At 39.8% G+C, this 18,862-nt stretch overlaps 1 protein-coding gene across 1 annotated transcript; it reads left to right on the top strand.

Moving 5' to 3' along the window:
- Nucleotides 1-910: 910 nt before the first annotated feature.
- On the top strand, nucleotides 911-8,818 carry LOC311260146 (neural cell adhesion molecule 1-like). Its single transcript, XM_084357661.1, has 16 exons — nucleotides 911-1,166; nucleotides 1,785-1,856; nucleotides 1,997-2,194; nucleotides 2,390-2,527; nucleotides 2,794-2,937; nucleotides 3,119-3,236; nucleotides 3,915-4,069; nucleotides 4,250-4,383; nucleotides 4,596-4,728; nucleotides 4,847-5,026; nucleotides 5,209-5,328; nucleotides 5,807-5,934; nucleotides 6,041-6,209; nucleotides 6,728-6,923; nucleotides 7,031-7,147; nucleotides 7,487-8,818. Exons 1-16 carry the CDS (start codon nucleotides 1,103-1,105, stop codon nucleotides 7,527-7,529), a joined length of 2,109 nt encoding a protein of 702 aa, XP_084213787.1. The 5' UTR covers nucleotides 911-1,102; the 3' UTR covers nucleotides 7,530-8,818.
- Nucleotides 8,819-18,862: the final 10,044 nt, after the last annotated feature.

The raw sequence follows: 18,862 nt of genomic DNA, 5'->3' as shown, positions 1-18,862 counted from the left end.
CATTAGCCCTTTTCTTTACAGCATACATACATAGATCTAAAAGCACAACATTAACAATGACTCAGGTGTCCCAACAGTGAGGCAACATTCACAACACCAGGACCTTGAAACTGAGAAAGACCTTTTGCTCAACTTTACTTTTTTTTTTAAAGATTTACTTTGATTAAAGCCCTTAAAGTTTATTTTGATTTGACTTTGACATGACTTCTTAAACAAAATCTTGTGCTTAAAAAAGATGATTAAATGTGTTAAACATAGTTGACCCTCAAATCTTTTGCAATCACAGAGTATGGGCTGTTTGTCTAAGTTAAGGAAACATTTTCTTTGTAGTAGAATGGGTGTCACTGAGGTTTGTTGAGTCCAGCATCCTAAAGGAAGTACGTTTTCACCGCATGTGAGTGTGGTGAATTTGGCATTCTGTATGTCCGTGCCCTAAAGAAGAATTTCACCCTTTTTACAGAGGAAAAAACGATGGAGTGATAAAAATATCTTCCCCCATCTCTTCTTCCCCTGGGGCGCTGTCTGCCCTGCTTTCATCCGGTAGCCTGGAGGGAGAGAAAGGGAATATACAGGGTGGAGAGACAGAGAGAGAGAGAAGAGGTGAAAAAAAATGTATAGAAAAGTAGAAACAAAAGACAGGTAGGGACAAATGAGAGACAACAAACACAGAGACATAGGACAGGACTGACAGGGGGACGGACGTCACACATGTCATCACCTCCCATTTTTTCTCTTCATGAGTGACCGACAGTAACTCTGTTGGGGTTAAAGGAGGGATGTGAGAGCAATGCTTTCTCTCTTTCTCTCCCTTCTCCACTCCCCTTTCTGTTTCCTCTCCATCTCCTCTCCCTATATAACCTCTGACACAGACCCTCTCTCCATCATAGTTATCTTAGGGGGAAAGGAAACAACAGCTGCTTACACATATTTGAGGTTTCTTTGAGTTCAGCATATTTAAGTTGAGTTTGTAAACTTTATCAGACAAGCATTTAAACTTTCTGTCCAGCTGTGTTGACTGGAAAACCAAAAGATTCAGACTCAACAGACAAACTGCGGAGCTTCGACTTGAATTCATAAATTAGCAATCAGCAGCCAGGTGAACATGAAGCAATCAGCTCTGATCCTCAGGACAGCCTTGCTGCTGCTGCTGTTGATGTACAGCACAGGTAAGATCCATGGACATTATCAAGATTTTAGCAAGAAATACAGTGTGGTAATAAAATGTGTTGATATATTCTGCATGGCTGAAATAATGAGATTGCAAGTAAAAGTATTTTCAAGTGTAAGTGGTCATAACTCAGCCAATTTTTCGCAAATCTGAAGTTTCCATATCTGAATAAACAGAAAATATAAGGTTATGTTGGATCTGTTGTTGAGATTTTTCACTCTAAAAGTTCAAGAACGCCGACAGTGATGGATACACGTTTTATGTCGGTCCATTTTTATGCTTAAAAATGACAAAGTGATGATCACTATGTCTCCAAAATAGCTATGTCTGTTGTGAGGCGGATGTTAAATCAGTCTTTTTTACTGATAATCTGTTGAGAACACGTACTGGAGAACTAATAGAAATACTGTCATTTCAGGTTGTTTAAGCATGTGGTTCAAAATGTTAGTACAGACCAGTGTTGTAGACCATTAAAAAACATTGTGACAAATATTTATCTAGTTGACCAACGTGTTAGAATAAGTCTGTGGACAAGTTTTTTTTGGACCTACTCCCTTTGTATAAAGCAGAAAAAGGTGCGAAAGAAAATCAAGGCTCTTCTTCTCTCCTCCTCCAGATGCAGAGATGAACATCGTTATCAGTGGCCAAGATTTTCTGGTGGGAGGACAGATCTTACTGTTGTGTAAAAGTGAGTCATTTCAATTTGACTCGATGGGTTATGAAACTTGACAATGTAAATTAATTGTTTCAGTTTGAACCTCAAGGCCTCCACAGTTATTTTCACTCTGTCTCTCCCTCCTTTCCCTCTCCTCTTCTGTCCTGTCCCAGCTGGGGCAGACGGAGAAGTAACGTGGTCCAAGGATGGCGAAGAAATCGATGATGAAGAAAAGGTGGTAAAGATGGATGAGACCTCCTCCAAATTGATCATTCAGAAGGCCACAATGCAGGATGCGGGCACGTATACCTGTTATTGTGAGTTCGACAGTGGACACAAAGATAAAACTGAGATCCAGCTGTATGTCTATGGTACGTAACAACCGGCTGCATCACATACTGGTTTCGTCAGTTGTTGCTGAACCTGTCCAGTCCAACACATCTTTTATTTAACTAGAAATCCTAAAAAATGGTATTTTTTAATAAGCCAAACCCTGTATAATTTGATGATAGCACCCATTTTACTGCAGGCAAAATAGTCAACTTAAGCTTCTCCTCTTTTGTCAGAGGGTCCATCATTTGGCCAAACCACCACCTACCACGAGTTTCTGGAGGGCACAGACGGTGTGGTGCCATGCCTGGTGACCGGCCAGCCAGCTGTGGATGTTCAGTGGCTCAGAGACAAGCAGGCAATCCCTTCTAATGGTAGGACCAGGACCCTGAACCAGTGTTGGATCTTTAGTAACCATTACAGTGATAAAGTGCGATAACTAATTTGCGTTACATCAAGTATAAGTCTACTGAATGTTTTGGGTGTATACAAACATCCATGTGTTGCAGCAGACAGAGCTCTGCAGTGAGCTTTGTCCAGCTGCAGTAACATGGCTGATGAATGGACTTTCATTCAGAAACATAACTGTGTCTCTTTTTCTTTGTCTCTGCCTTCACCTCTTTCACTTCTCTCACTTCAGAGGGACGCCATCTGCATCAGATGTCTGATAACACACTCGTCATTAAAAATGTGAAAAGAGGGGATGCTGGGACATACGTGTGTGAGGCCCAGATCAGGGGAAGGCCCGTCACAAAAAATCTCTCCATCTCTATTGTTGTCAATGGTCAGTATCTCTTTCACATCAAGATCAAATAGTGGCCAAAGATCCCTCCTGGTTCTTGTAACGTAAAACTGAAGGTTATGGTGAGGTACTTCGCAAGACAAACAAATGTTTTATTTGACTTTGATGAATTTGAAGAATACATGAATATACATTTGCCTAAAATACACATTCCCTCCTGCAGCTCCTCCTATTGTGCGTCTGAGAGAAGAACAGAAAAAAGTGTTGGCTGGACCAGAAACTAACGTTACCTTGCTGTGTTTGGTGGACGGTCTTCCAAAACCCAACATCAACTGGACCATGTAAGTCCTGACTTGTAAAGAATTGATGCAACAAATTGTATTCCTAAAGCAACATGACTGTTGCAGCATTAAAGCGTCAACACACTCACATGACCTTCGTCATACAGTTGCAGTTTGGTTAGATTTAGGACAACATTGTGGTTTGTGTTAAAATAACTGTGTTATTTCTATAACTTCCATTATGAATCTACCTCTGTTACCTCAATAACTTACATTACTGTATGTATGTGATGTCACTTCACTACGTCAGTAAGTTAAGATAACTTCTGGTTTCACACTGGACACAAACAGCGGTCTCCTGAATCATAGTCCTGTCATTGTTTAACCCGACCATCCATCCCCGACCTGCTCACTGCTGGACTTGTCTCTCTTTGTAGTATTTCTCTTCACTTCCTCCTTTTCAGCTGTACTAATTACAACAGCCGCTAGAGGTCACCACAGAACAACAAAAGCAAACAGGGGTCGTAATAAGCTGCTTTCATTTTCAACCTATGTGGTCGTTTTTCTGACGAGGACAGCTTGACTTCTATAAGCTTTTGGATTGCAGCTCATTGCTTCCAAATACCAAATTGTGTCTGCAAACATCTGGATGACCTCATGTTCTATTTTGAATCCACTTGAATAACATCTCCACAACATTACTCAAAGTGTATTTTGCTCTGCACTTCCTTCTCCCAGGCCAAACTCGATTGATCCTTCACGTCATCACTTTAACTCAGACCGCAGCCAGCTGACTATAAGGTCTGTTGCCAGGGCCGACTACGGAGAGTACGTCTGCACCGCAACCAACAAGATAGCTGAGAGCAGCGCTACCATCATGCTTCATGTTTTCGGTTGGTTCGGTTCTCTATAAGTTTTTCTGTTAACACCATCATGAAAAATGAAAACCTGCTGTTCAACCATGATGACATGTTACTTTATCCAGTTGTACTATAATGACTCTGGGACTTGTGTCGCTCAGCATGTCTTTACATTTTAGTGAGATGGTTGCTGCTGTGATCATTTTATTTCAGAGGCCCCGGAGGTGTTTGTGTCTGCAGAGCAGCAGAGTGTGTCAGTGGGTGAGCGTGTGTCTGTGTCCTGTAACGTCTCTGGCCATCCTCAGCCTGAGCTACACTGGCTCAACAAGCACAATGGACACACAGTGGTAAGAGTGCATGGACACATACACACACATAGGCAGTTTTGAACATCCCCAGAACAATATGAGCTCTATGACTTGACACACAGCACCCCAGTTAACTCCATGTTACCGTCTAACTTCTATCACTGTTCAGCTATTCCAGCTACATGAAGTTCAAGCTTTTACAGGTCTGTATATGTATGATTGAATATTTCCTTTGTGCCTCCCTCTGTCAGGAATCCTCTGGTCGTGTCCGTGTTGTTGACGGTGCGTTGGTGATTGAGGAGGTGATGCCCTCTGATGGTGGACTGTATTCCTGCATGGCTGTCAGCACCTCTGGAAATGCATCAAGAGATGTTGCAATACACAGTAAGAAAAATAAAAGTAGACTGCATATTTACTTATACTCATCCTTCTAAAGTACATTTTATAATGTTCTAACATTTGTTTTTCCTTCCTTCATTTGCTCCTCCCTTCTGACCCACAGCCCAGCCCGGCCTGACAGGGAGTGAGGCGCACTCCCTGTCAGTCTCACCTGGACCATCCTCAGTCCTCTTCTCCCTCAAAACTCTGCCCATCAGTGGAGGAACACCGATCACACATTTTGTTCTACAGTGGAGGCAAAGTGCAGCAGAAGAGTGGGAGGAAGCCATGGTCCCAGCTTCAGGTAAAACCTTTGCTTTTCAAAGAGGCTTTGCAGTTGTCAATCATGACTCAGGAGAAAACTGTCATTGAATCATTTATATTTTAAACTGCTTATATCAAACAATTGATTCTGTCACAAATACCTAAGTAACATTTAAAAGTGCACATGAGCTGATGTTGTTTCTTTCTGTGTTTGCTCTGTAGATGCTTTAGCTATCACCAGCCTCAAGCAGTACACATTGTACACAGTGCGTTTGGCTGCCATGAATGCAGCAGGAGTGGGACAGTTCTCAGACACAAACAATGTCCGCACACTGGGAATACGTAAGTGCTACACACATCAAACCCATACTTCACGATGTGTGTGAAGCACTAACTGAATATGCAGCTTCTATGTGTACTCGCTGTACATTTGTATAAATGATGCACATTTATTGTTATACAATGCACAGTATGTGTACGTCCAAGTATTCATGCTAGTGTGCAATATGTCTAGCAAGCAATCTGCCTTCCGTCTCATCTACCATTGCTCATTTTTTTCCCCATCTTCATGCAAACTTCACCACAACGTTTCCATGACATCATCATCTGCCATCTGATGTTCATTCACGATGCTGATGACACCGTGTAATCTACTGTCATCCATCCTCAGAGGGTAAAGTACACACAGTGATCTACTAAACTATGAAACAATAAACAGACATCTTCAGTCAATCTGCATGTAGCTTACATATATAAAAATATTAGTTATTATTGTTCATGGTCATCAGTTCTTATCATCCTCTCTGTCTTCTGTCTGCAGGTGAACCAGATAGTCCAGTTTTGTCGGTTGATGAGATGAAAGTAGAACGCAACTCCTTCTCTGTTCCTGTTAAACAGAGTGATGATGGTGGAAGTCCTCTGCAGCACTTTAACATACGATACAGACAGGTAAGAGAAGAGACAGTGTCAGTCAGTCTGTGTATGTGAATGACTCTTCTTTGGTCTTTTTTGTTGTCCAACTTTCATCCTTCACTCCTCTTTTATGCTCTCTCAGGATAAAGAAGGGGCTGAATGGAAAGAGATGCAGCTGTCGCCCCGTACCGACTCTATCTCCCTTAAGGAACTGTCTTTTGGGTCAGGCTATCAACTGGAGGTCATAGCGATCAATACGAATGGTTCTTCCCTCCCTTCCACGTTCAACTTCACTATTGGAGAACAGCCTGGTATGTGTCCCCCCGATTCCCCACACCAAACACCTGAGCCTATTAGCCAGGAAATGTGGCATAAACTGTTAAAGATGCAATATGTCAGAATTGGCCTCCTGTCAAATTCGTACTCAAAACACATAGGGAGCAGCATATCACCAGGGTAACGGCTAACTGCTGCTAACTGTAGCTGGTATTAGCTAGTTAGCATAGCTAGCCAATCATCTAGTGGCCTGAACTGGGAGCTTGGAGCACCAGGGGAGTGTTGGCATTACACCGCTAGCAGGGGAGCTTTGCGTTGCTCACTGGTTAGCATGCTAACTTAAGTAGCTATCCCTGCAACATAATACGTATATAGACATCATAATTTTTAAACTTTTAGCTATTTCTTCACAGTTTGTTAATAATTCTAATTCATTTTTGTTTTCAACTAAGATTCTTACATTTTGAGTGCTGACACAAATAAATGACCTTCAACTCAAAATTGTTTCCCACTAATACTTCATCATCTTGACTCTCTCATCTCTCCCTCAAAGTGAGCAGCCGCAGTATGACTAAAGGCAGTGTGATCGGCATCGTCATGGTCATCTTCCTGGTGGTGTTCCTGGTAGTAGACGCCACCTGCTGCTATAGAAATCACTGCGGCCTGCTCATGTCTATCGCTGTGAAACTCTTTGGATATAAAGTCCCAGGCCTGAAAATGATTGAAGACGATGATGGAACCACTAATGGGTGAGTTGGAGTTGGGAAATCATTTCACAAAATAGAAAAAATACAGCCTTTTGTGACGATCATCAAGTTGTTATCATCATAATTCAAACCTTCATGTGTGTTTGCAGAGAAGTGAAGTTGAAGGGTCTATCCACTCCGAGAAGCAGTACAGCGGGGGTTCAGACTAAGGAGGGGGGGCAGCTCACAGAGGTCACCTGCGACAAGGCCTCCCTCACTAAACATGAGTATGTTCATTCGTTTCCTGTCACTCTGATATCCAAGAAAGATCCATCCATAGACAAAATCCTGCAGACTTGCCACGCTGCAAATTATTATTTCCCTATCCAAAAGTCGTATCTTATCTTAAAGTAATGCAGTTACAATTTTAAGGAGTTTCAAGCACTTAATGTAAAATCCAAGCACTTTTTAAACTTTGAAATCACCACATTAAAATCCAAGCATTTTTAGGGATTTCCAGCACCCGTCCAAACCCTGTCTATGCTCCATTTTTAACTTAGTTATTACTCTATACAGTTCAGTGTTTTATACCAATATCTCATTGATGAATTGTTTCTTTCCCACAGGAAAATACAGCCAGATAGAGACCTGCACCATGCCAATGTGTGAGACTAGACAACTGGACAAACAAGAAACAATAAGAACCAACAGGTAAATAAAGTAGAACAAGAGAAGATATCAAACAATCACTCAGTCTTAATACAGCCAGCTGACTTTACATTGGATATAAGTGCCACTGGAAAAGTCAAACTTTACTGACAGACTGCAGGAAAACACTGATGCCGCTGAGGTTTGTTCAAACTGTTTCAGACGCCTGTGCTGTTGGAGTGAGAGGACAGCGGGCCTGTGTTCAGCCTCTCCTGGCAACGCTGTCCTCTCCTCAGGTTGAAAATCTCCCTGCTTCCAGTTGACATGAAGACTGACAGAAGCAGGAGATTATGTTGTTGTGTAGTCTTTTTGTTGTTCTGTCTGCTCTGATTTAGGATCGAGATACATAAGAGTAAAAATCTCATTTGACAGGGTAATCTTGATGTCTGTGTTTTACAGGGTAAAAGGTTTGATGTTATCTTCAAATGACCATATTTTAACAATGAATGTTTACTGTATTTTGAATGTTGTACACAGACACAAGGTCTTATTTTAGATTTACTGTTTTTGAATTGTATCATGGATATCCTGTGTAAGGCAGACATTTTTTTGCCATTTAAACATATTTCTTTCTAATGTTTTCCATATATGTTTTTATTGTTAATAACGTTTTGTTAAAAGTGCATTGTTGCTGCTCTTCTGATGGGAATGTCTAAACATCTGTTTTTTTTTCGGTTTAAACAACATTGTATCCTGATACAGACCAGCATTTAGCCATTAACAGTACATTTCAGCAAAACTAAAGCTAACTAAGCTTAATGTAATTATTATGCACTGATATTTATTGTTTTTCAACTAAACATGAGAGATTTCCATCATGAGAGGCTTTGAACTTAAAGCCATGTTAGACTTTGTAGCCAGCTTTAATGGCAAGCTCTTTTTAGTTAAATCATTTTTATATGGATGGCAACTAACACTGGCTGCATAGGGGACCTGTAATTAAAGCAGCTTTTACTATGAGAACCTCCTTTAAAGTACCTATAATAATAGGTAACATGTAAAACATATATACACACAGCAAAATGGACTAATGCTCAAAGTTATTTTATATTTAAAGTCCTATTATTGCTTACAGTAATCACATAAGTTCAAATGACGATGTTTCAAGTGAAATATTCTTCTGTTCTGTTTCCTGACTTCATTATTATGTAGTGTTTTGATGTTGTTGTAATATTGTATTGAACACTGTACATGGTTGTACATACTAATGTTGTCAAATCATTGTGCTTGATAAAAACATGAACTGTAAATCAGCTTTATGTGATTTGTGCTCACCAAATGAACGTTTGTTTTCTTCTTTTAGCAGCATCTCGTCATGACATACAGTAAAATCATTAACACAGAATGGAAAATGTTTTGGTTTTTAGTGGCTGCACAAATAATGAAAATTATAATACCCTATTCTGAGATACATGGGATGACCATGCTCTTTTTAAAAAGACTGAATTTATCCTGCAGGTGACAAAAAACAACAGAAACTTGATCTGTAGTAAGTAGTAAACCCAGTTTCGACACCCAAAAGTTGAGACATTGTTTAAAACGTGAATGAAACAGAATGTGATAATTTGCCAATCCTTTTGGACATATACTCAATTGAAAATAGTAAAAGTACCCACGAATTGGGTTTTGTAACTATAACATGCTTGATCTAAATTTGATGCCAGTAACATGTTTCAAACAAGTCGGGACAGGGGCAACGAAACACTGGGAAAGTTGTTGTGGGAACACCTGTTTGTAACACGCCACAGGTAAACAGGTTCATTGATAACAGGTGATAGTTTCTTGATTGGGTATGAAAGGGGCAATCCTCAAAAGGCTCAGTGTTCACAAACAAAGATGGGGCGAGGTTCAACACTTTGTGAAACACATGATTGTATCAAGGTTATTACTACATGTGCTCAGGAGCACTTTGTCAAGCTTCTGTCTGTTGCACAGTCTGTTTGTCAAAAAATGTATTATGTTTTTATTTACTGTAGGTTTCACACCATGTCCCAACATTTTTATGAATCCTGCTCCAAGACCACTGCTGCTAAATGATCAGGAGGGGGCGCTGCAGTGCACAAAATTCTATTGAGCAGTTTTACATGTACCCAAATTGAAGACCCCAAAGTCTATCCTGTAGCGCCATCATCAGGACAAACTTAACACTGATGGAGCTCCACTCTTGGTAACTAGCTCAGCATAGATAAACCATTACAGTAGGAAGTCTAATTTTATTCATATTCAGCTACAAAGACCTTCTAGAGGACAGACCTGCAGTCAACAACTGATTTGCAATAATTAAAAAACTTTTAATAAATTGGCTTAGTACCTACACATTTCAAATCACAGTCTTCATCAGCGCATATAAAAGCAAGTAGCAGCTCACACATATATACACATTTAGTGTCAGTGTTTCCGTTTTAAAGCCGTTTTTAATCAATGCATCGTTTATCTTCAAACAGCAGCATGAGAGAGTTATCAAACCCACCACAAACATCCCACCACAGCCCCTGTTGCAAAGACAACTGGTTCACTTTCTGTTGTTTTTGTCACAGTGCCAACAACACAGGACAAAAATGTCTGTTGTCAGTTGAAGTTACCATGGATCAAATACACCCAGCTGTTCATAATAATATGTTAAAGATCAAATTTTTTAATTGTATTTTTTTTTTTTTTTTATTAAGTGATGAAGCACAAAAACAAATGAGAGACAGAACAGGAACATCACTGTGTGGGAGAAAAGAAAATAATAACACTACATTGTTATTAATAATACAAAGTCATTGATGATGTCATTGTTGAAGTACAGTACTTTCTCTTATTTTGATTTCATGTCATGCATGTATGTGTGTATGTATGCTTAAGTCTAAGTTTGTTTGTATGGATATTTTCAGGATGTGTGTGTGTGTGTGTGTGTGTGTGTGTGTGTGTGTGTGTGTGTGTGTGTGTGTGTGTGTGTGTGTGTGTGTGTGTGTGCGTGCGTGCGCGCGTGTGTGCGTGTGTGTGTGTGTAAATTATAAAAAAACAAACAATAACAAAAAGGATGCAGCTAAATTGAATGAGACAAAGAGGATCAGGTCCGTAAGAAGAATGAGTGGTGTCTAGATGGGGAAGGAGGATGGCTCTATTGCAGTGTATTGGATGGATAGAAGTAGATACGTTTTCCATAGAGATCCATAAAAAGGTTTTTCCATTGTGCAAAGTTAGTGTTGTTCTTTGATTTCCAGCTCGTGTGGATCCTCTAGTCAAGCAGACAGCGGCTACATTCCTGAGTCTCCTGGATGATTGTCGCTCTGGTCCAAGTCTCTCAGACTGGAGGGGTTGTTGCTCAGAGCTGAGACCAGAGAAGCGCAGCCCTCCTCTGTGATCAGACAGCCTGACATCCTGCAAACACACAAAACAATACACGTCACATCATCTGAATCTGTTTTATCATTTATCCTGCTCACAAGGTTTTTTAATTAAAGCTAGCATTGACTTCCTGTTGCTGCCTCACAAGGAAAGCCCCACCAGTAAACTATTGTAAGGGTGTTATTGCGAAGCAGCCACTGCTTCCTGTGGCCTTTGATTGTTCACTCCACTCCAATGCTACTCCCTCAAACATCAGCAGCAAGAAGCTGCCGTACACCAGGGCCCCCTCCTGAAGCCAGGCAAAGACAGGGGCCTAGGCATGCTTGATTTTACCCTATGGGGGATCAATGAAGGTAGATCTTATCTGATTTGATCGTATCTTATTGCAGACTGGTTCAAGGGACATACAGTAGAATGGTACCGTTAGTGGGTGAGGATGGGGACCTGGTGTGAGAGGTGGAGTGGTACCGACTAGATATAGTTGGGCTCTCCTTAAGGTTGGTTGTGAAATTAAACTCCTTTAGTGGGGCTGGAGTCAATGGTTGTTCAGGGTGGTACAGTTGGTTTGTTGACTACTGCTCGAATCCTCAAGTTTTGCATTTTGGTCCTTTGGTGCCAGAAATGACCATAACTGGACAAGAGAGTAGAGCTGGGGAGAAGTGAGGTGGACCTGACAGAGAACCTGAGGACATGATACACACCCAACTATACTGGCAACCTGACTGCACCTGGCAATATTGTGCAAATTGCTGCTCACAAAGCTAACTTCCACAGTTCAAGTTAAATTTTATGGCTAAGTATTAAAGTAATCTTAGTGGCTTAATTACACAGGTTACCAGCCCAGCAGGACCAGGCACCATTAGCACAGCAAACTTTAAGGTATCACATCAACACTAGTGCTACCTTACTAGCTTGGTTATCAAGGTGCATCTGTAATTCACGTAGGCTAAGCTGTGATATTAATCACAATGCTAATGTTGGCTAAACTTACTAAGCAGCCTTACAGTTTTTTTCAATTGCTTAAGCACGATTTCGAATAGAGGGTCCGGTTTTTCAAAACACTACACACAATTAGCACAACCATACACACAATTAGCAGAACACCTCACATCTTTTGCAAAATGAAACACTCTTGAAAAACTATACACTACTTTATAAAAATGATATTTTGTTACCATATGAAAACACACGTTTCATATGACTTAATTCTGTCTGAGCCAGTTACACACTGCTGCGCTTAACCTAAAACACTTTTAGCAATTCTACTCCTCAGTTATTTGAGTAATGTAAGTGAAGTACACAGAGAAAGTGCAAATATACAATACTAAAAATTCATCAAATACAACACAAGACCAATGCTGAAGAGTGATGAAAATATAATTTATTTATCTAAATCAGTCAAAATTTCAACAAAAGATGTCCATGCTACAACAGTACTGTGCATAACACCAAAAAAAAACAAAAAAAAAACAAAACATACCCAATCAAAAAATAAATAAATAAAAATACACACCCAATCCATCCTTGAATGGCTATGGCCTCAATGAGGGGCACTTGAGCCTGGGGCTGCAGATCATACACCTTCCACCGCCACGTTGAGAACAACTCCTCGATTGGATTGAGAAATGGAGAGTATGGTGGAAGGTATAGCACAGGAAATTGAGGATTGTGCTGAAACCAGTTGTGGACCTGTGCAGAGCGGTGGAATGATACATTGTTCCAGATGACAATGTATTGCATCTGTTGTATTTGGTTCACTGTGAGGATGTTGTGCAGTTGGTCCAGAAATGTCAGAATGTGAGCTGTGTTATAAGGGCCCATATTGGCATGACGGAGGAGGACCCCATTCTGTGTAATGGCAGCGCAGAGGGTGATGTTACCCCCACGCTGTCCTGGGACGTTGATTATAGCCCTGTGGCCAATGATGTTTCTGCCTCTCCTTCTTGATTTTGTGAGGTTAAACCCTGCCTCATCGATGTAGATAAACTCATGTGGGATTTCTTCAGCATCCATCTGTAAAACTCTCTGTAATACAGTGAAAGACAAGATTGTGTAGTTTAGCATGGATCTAATACACAGTAAATTTTGCTTGCAGTGTGTAACATCACAGTGCTAAAGTGAACAATACATACCTCCACATATGCATGCCGCAGTTGTTTGACCCTCTCCGAATTCCGCTCAAAAGGCACTCGATGCAGTTGTTTCATTTGAAGTTGATTTTTTTTCAGGATGCGTGCCAGTGTTGAGAGAGAGACCTGATGAACATTATTGAAAATGCCATCGTCGCCAATGACATCACCCTCTGCGCTGCCATTACACAGAATGGGGTCCTCCTCCGTCATGCCAATATTGGCCCTTATAACACAGCTCACATTCTGACATTTCTGGACCAACTGCACAACATCCTCACAGTGAACCAAATACAACAGATGCAACACATTGTCATCTGGAACAATGTATCATTCCACCGCTCTGCACAGGTCCACAACTGGTTTCAGCACAATCCTCAATTTCCTGTGCTATACCTTCCACCATACTCTCCATTTCTCAATCCAATCGAGGAGTTGTTCTCAACGTGGCGGTGGAAGGTGTATGATCTGCAGCCCCAGGCTCAAGTGCCCCTCATTGAGGCCATAGCCATTCAAGGATGGATTGGGTGTGTATTTTTTTTTTTTTTTTTTGATTGGGTGTGTTTTGTTTTTTTTTTGTTTTTTTTGGTGTTATGCACAGTACTGTTGTAGCATGGACATCTTTTGTTGAAATTTTGACTGATTTAGATAAATAAATTATATTTTCATCACTCTTCAGCATTGGTCTTGTGTTGTATTTGGTGAATTTTTAGTATTGTATATTTGCACTTTCTCTGTGTACTTCACTTACATTACTCAAATAACTGAGGAGTAGAATTGCTAAAAGTGTTTTAGGTTAAGCGCAGCAGTGTGTAACTGGCTCAGACAGAATTAAGTCATATGAAACGTGTGTGTTTTCATATGGTAACAAAATATCATTTTTATGAAGTAGTGTATAGTTTTTACAAGAGTGTTTCATTTTGCAAAGGATGTGAGGTGTTCTGCTAATTGTGTGTAGTGTTTTGAAAAACCAGGCCCTCTATTCGAAATCGTGCTTAAACAATTGAAAAAAACTGTAACTCCAGGCAGGAGTTATCACACCACTCCACAAACTCATGCAGCACTGAGCTGTGGTGATGTGAGGGGCCTGAGAGCAGGGACAGGAGAACTGTGTCATCTGCGTACTTTACCAGAAGACAGGCTGGATGGGTGGACCTGCAGTCATCGGTGTAGAGGATGAAGAGCAGAGATGAGAGGACTCAGCCCTGAGGGGAGCCTGTAGAGGTGACCAGGACGCCAGAGAAGGTGTTATTGACCAGCATCCTCTGTGATCTGTTGGTCAGGAAGTCTGTAATCCACAGGATCATTTCATGCCATTTCAAAAGCCTTGACTATATTTCTACACACCAGTGACATTACTAAGTTTTGACTGGATTGAAGTGTTTATAGTCTATTTTTGTTGTCTGAACAAATAGACTAGGTATACAAAGTCTAACATTTAAAATGATTGGATGTATTCGACACTCAAAACTTTTGTAATCACAGAGTGTGGGCTGTTTTTAAATGTTTTTCAGCATTGAGAAAATGCAGAAGCACAATTGGTGTTACTGTGGAAGTTTAATGTCAGCAGCACAATTGTGGACGTGTTTATTTTGGCATTCTGCATGTCCGTATCCGTAAGAAAAATTTCACCCTTTTTGTGAGAGAGGAAAAAACAATGGCCTGATCTCAGATTCCTCTGGGGGGCTGTCTGTCTTCCTTTAGCCTGGAGGGAGAGAAAGAGAAAGAAAAAGAGAGACGGTAAACAGAAAGTAACTTTTACGTAACTTCGCTATACATTTTTGAGGACAGGTTTATTACATGTGTCTAACTGTAGCAAGGACACTGTTAGATATTGTGTCCAGTCAGTAAATCATGAAATTCTTGCTCCAGGAAAGAACAAGGAGCAGCTCTGGCTTCTAACCCCATGAAGAAACAACTGGGCCAACAGAGCTGGAAGATGCTGCTGTATCAAGTAGTATTGGACTGAATGACAGGGACAAGTCTAAAGTGGCTGAAGATCTCACTTAGTTGTACTTTGTAAACCGCATGTTCAGTGAAAACCATGTGGCGTCAACCATGAACACGTTTTTTATCTGCAGTCAATGTTTCCGCTATGTGACGATATAAAAACATTAGTTTTGTACACAACTCTTCGTTACTTTCTTCCTTAAAGAGGCCAGATAGCACTGTGATGTATTATTGTGAATACTAACATCATCAGAGTAATGAATAGATCATGTCTGTAATATTATAAATAAACATCTTACTAATCATATCTTACATGTACAGAGGGCTTTACAAAAAACATTCAAAACACCACAGTGTTCACACTGTATATATCTGAGCCTGATCACATCACTGTTCACACTGTCCCCCCCAAAACATACATACATGCTATAGTATTTGTGGTCGCACTTTATTTTACGGTACGTTAATAAGACGTAACAGGCCGTACTTTGTATCAAATTAGACAAAAACAACACCTAATAAGACGTAACAAGCCGCACTTTGTGTCATATTAGTCAAAAACAATACCTAATAAGACGTAACAACGTAACAAACTAGTGACATGGCTTTAAATGGTCTGATGTCTTAACTATGGGAGTAGAGCGTCGAGGAAGCCACCTACAAACTCCACAAGACTCCAGGGAACATCCAGGTTACCAGGGACGTGTGTAGTAGCGACCAGATGTTAACCAATGTGGTTTGACTTTAGTTAAGGTACCGTTTTCCTCTAATGATCTATAAATGACTCTGTAAGAAAGTGAAACTATGTTAACTAAAGCTCAAATAAATGTATTTTCCTCTGAACTGTGTGTTTTTTGTCCGAATAGCCTATTATAAAGGCCAACAAGTAGGCCTACGGCTTCTTACGTCTTATTAGGTATTGTTTTTGTCTAATATGATACAAAAGTGCGGCTTGTTACATCTTATTAGGTATTGTTTTTGACTAATATGATACAAAGTGCGGCTTGTTATGTCTTATTAGGTATTGTTTTTGACTAATATGATACAAAGTGCGGCTTGTTACGTCTTATTAACGTACTGTAAAATAAAGTGCGACCGTATTTGTTAAAGTATTCGCCTATGTTTTTTGTAATTTTGGTACTTTACATGACTGTTGCAGAAATTAGTCTTCATTTTTATGCACCAGACACTGAGACAAATTCCTTTTTAAATTTTGTAAACTTTGCAATAAATGGCAAAACATGAAAGGCTTTTGTGTTGACAATATCTGGTATGAAACATTAAAACCTGCTGGAAGACTTTTTGTGCCAGCTTTACTCGAATGTGGGTTGTTCTCAGAATTATATACCTCCAGAAGTCATATTTAGCACTTATTGTATTTGTGTAAAAGAAAAAAAATGCAACAATGCAACTGAGAAATTGAATAAATGGGTCAATAAATATGAAGGTAAGTAACTATTTCATTTATTTTATTTTATTTACAATTTTAACAACTTGCAACAATGAATTTACATAGAAACAAAATATATAAGACAGGTGATCGGGAATTAAAAATAGCTCCTTTAAAGTAGGGATGTATGGAGCTAAAACACTGCCATCACGCAAAACTGAAAGAAAAAATGTTGAAAGCTTGAAACCTCGTGTTTGAAAGTGCACAAAAGATTTGAAACTTTGGAACTAAGTTTTGAAGGTGTAAATAGTGTTTTGAAAGGCTGAAGTAAAAATTCAAATCTCTGAAAACATTATTTTGTATTTGAATTTTCATTCCAAATCTCTGTTTTTTTTCTTTACTTCTTTACAACTACAGCACTGTTTTTACAGTGTTTCAACAACACACTTTCAGAGTTCAAAATTTGGCACTATTCTCCCACAGTATCATTTTGTTATCTAGTTTTGAAACTACGGAAGCGTATTGCATTCACTTGAGTAATTTTTTTTTGGTCTGTTTTTCTGAGTAATTTTTTTTTGGTTTGTTTCTTTTTTCTGTTTTTCTGACTAATTATTTTTCCTGTTTTTCAGAGTAATTTATTTTCTGTTTTTCGTGGTAATTTTTTTCTGTTTTTCGTGGTAATTTTTTTCTGTTTTTCGGAGTAATTTTTTTTCCCTGAATTATCGCGATACTTCGAACTCCCGCGAGAACCTCCAAACTGCCATATCTGTCCAACTGATCTGGAGTACTATGTACTATGTACTATGTATATGTCTATACATTTCTAGCAGATCTGAATGGGCTTTCCTTCTGAACAACCGCAAAAGTCCTCATTCAGTTGGGGCGACCCCAATTCCGACGGACCGCCATTCCGACCAGGTTATGGTTAAGGTTAGGGTTTCAGGTTCGGAATGGCGATCTTTTTTCAAAAAAGGGCCGGCATTCCGAAACATGAAAGTGAACGTTCGGAATGGCGACTTGTCACCATCCTCAGGTGCCTGTATAAAGTTGACAAACTAATGGTAATACCATCTATATGATTTAAAGACAGGACTATCTCCCAGTGTCTAAAACCCAGACCAAAGTAAAACTTGATTCAATTAAACAAGTCGGTCATGTTTGTCTCCATTATCGAGCTTTCAATAAAGGAATGAATGCGTCTATTGTTTCAAATGCTCTCTAAACTCAGAAAAAAATTACTCTGAAAAACAGAAAAAAAATTACTCAGAAAAACAGAAATAATTACTCCGAAAAACAAACCAAAAAAAAAAATTACTCAAGTGAATGCAATACGCTTCCGTATGAAACCTTATAAATGGAGATCTGAAAACTGGTGTTTGAGATGTTGAAACCTGAGTTTTGAAAGGGCAAATCTCTGATTTGAAAAATGTGAAGGCCTAAATAGTGTTTTGGCAGGCTGGAAAAAAAATTCAATTATCTGAAAACATTATTTTGTATTTGAAAATTCATTCCAAATCTCTACAAAGTTTCTTTGTTTTTTTTCTTTACTTCTTTACAACTACAGCACTGTTTTTACAGTGTTTCAACAACACACTTTCAGAGTTTCAGATTTGGCACTATTCTCTCTTGAAACTCCGTGAAAAAGTTTTGAATCTCTGAAGACAGGAGGCGGGAGTTGGTACCAGCCTTCTCAGCCTATTGGTTGCTGAAGTAAGCATATAGTCCAATGACATGTCGTCCTGTCGATCGGCCACACGAGATTGACAGACTGCTCCACCAACTCGGTGACACAGCGCAGAGTTCACGGCAGGAGCCGTGGAGGACCAGTCCAGAAGCAGAAGACTGACGACAAGGAGCGAGGACGAAGAGGACGATAAGAACTGAACACAATAACTTGAAAAGTTGCTCACCTCTCTGTTGCCAGCCCCCGCCATGGCCTCCAGCTCCCTCTTCTTTCACTTGAACTTCTCTCCTTGCTTCAGTTCTTATCGTCCTCTTCGTACGACGCTGAAGTTGGCCTCCGACTCGCCAGCTTCCGATTCGGCACTTAAGGGGAAAGTTAAGGGGAAATTAACGTAAGGTGCAGTGCGACTGTCTGTACACTGATTGTCTGTTTTTTGTGACACTTCTTGATGTAAAAACATTATAGACATTTTAGGTAAGACATTAACTTTGCCTGACACCCGCTATTGGATTTGTGAAACGTTTATTTTATTTGTGAAAATGCTAAAGGGGAGATTTCACCGTTTTTGTTTGATACCTACAGACCTCATTAGACCAGGTCCAGATCAAAAACCACTGTACCCAGACTTCTCAAATCTAGATTAGATTATCCTACAGTGGCTAAACATTCATTATAACACAGTTTCTGATCTGTGAAACCTTTATTCTATTTGTGAAAATGCAATAAAGGCACATTTCACTGTTTTCTCATCATATAGACCACATTAGACCTGGTCCAGATCAAAAACCACTGTACCCAGAGTTGTCAA

Source organism: Pagrus pagrus (assembly GCF_965226575.1).
Source record: "Pagrus pagrus genome assembly, chromosome: 7".
NCBI classification, from domain to species: Eukaryota; Metazoa; Chordata; class Actinopteri; order Spariformes; family Sparidae; genus Pagrus; species Pagrus pagrus.
This window is presented reverse-complemented; position numbering and strand designations above follow the sequence as displayed.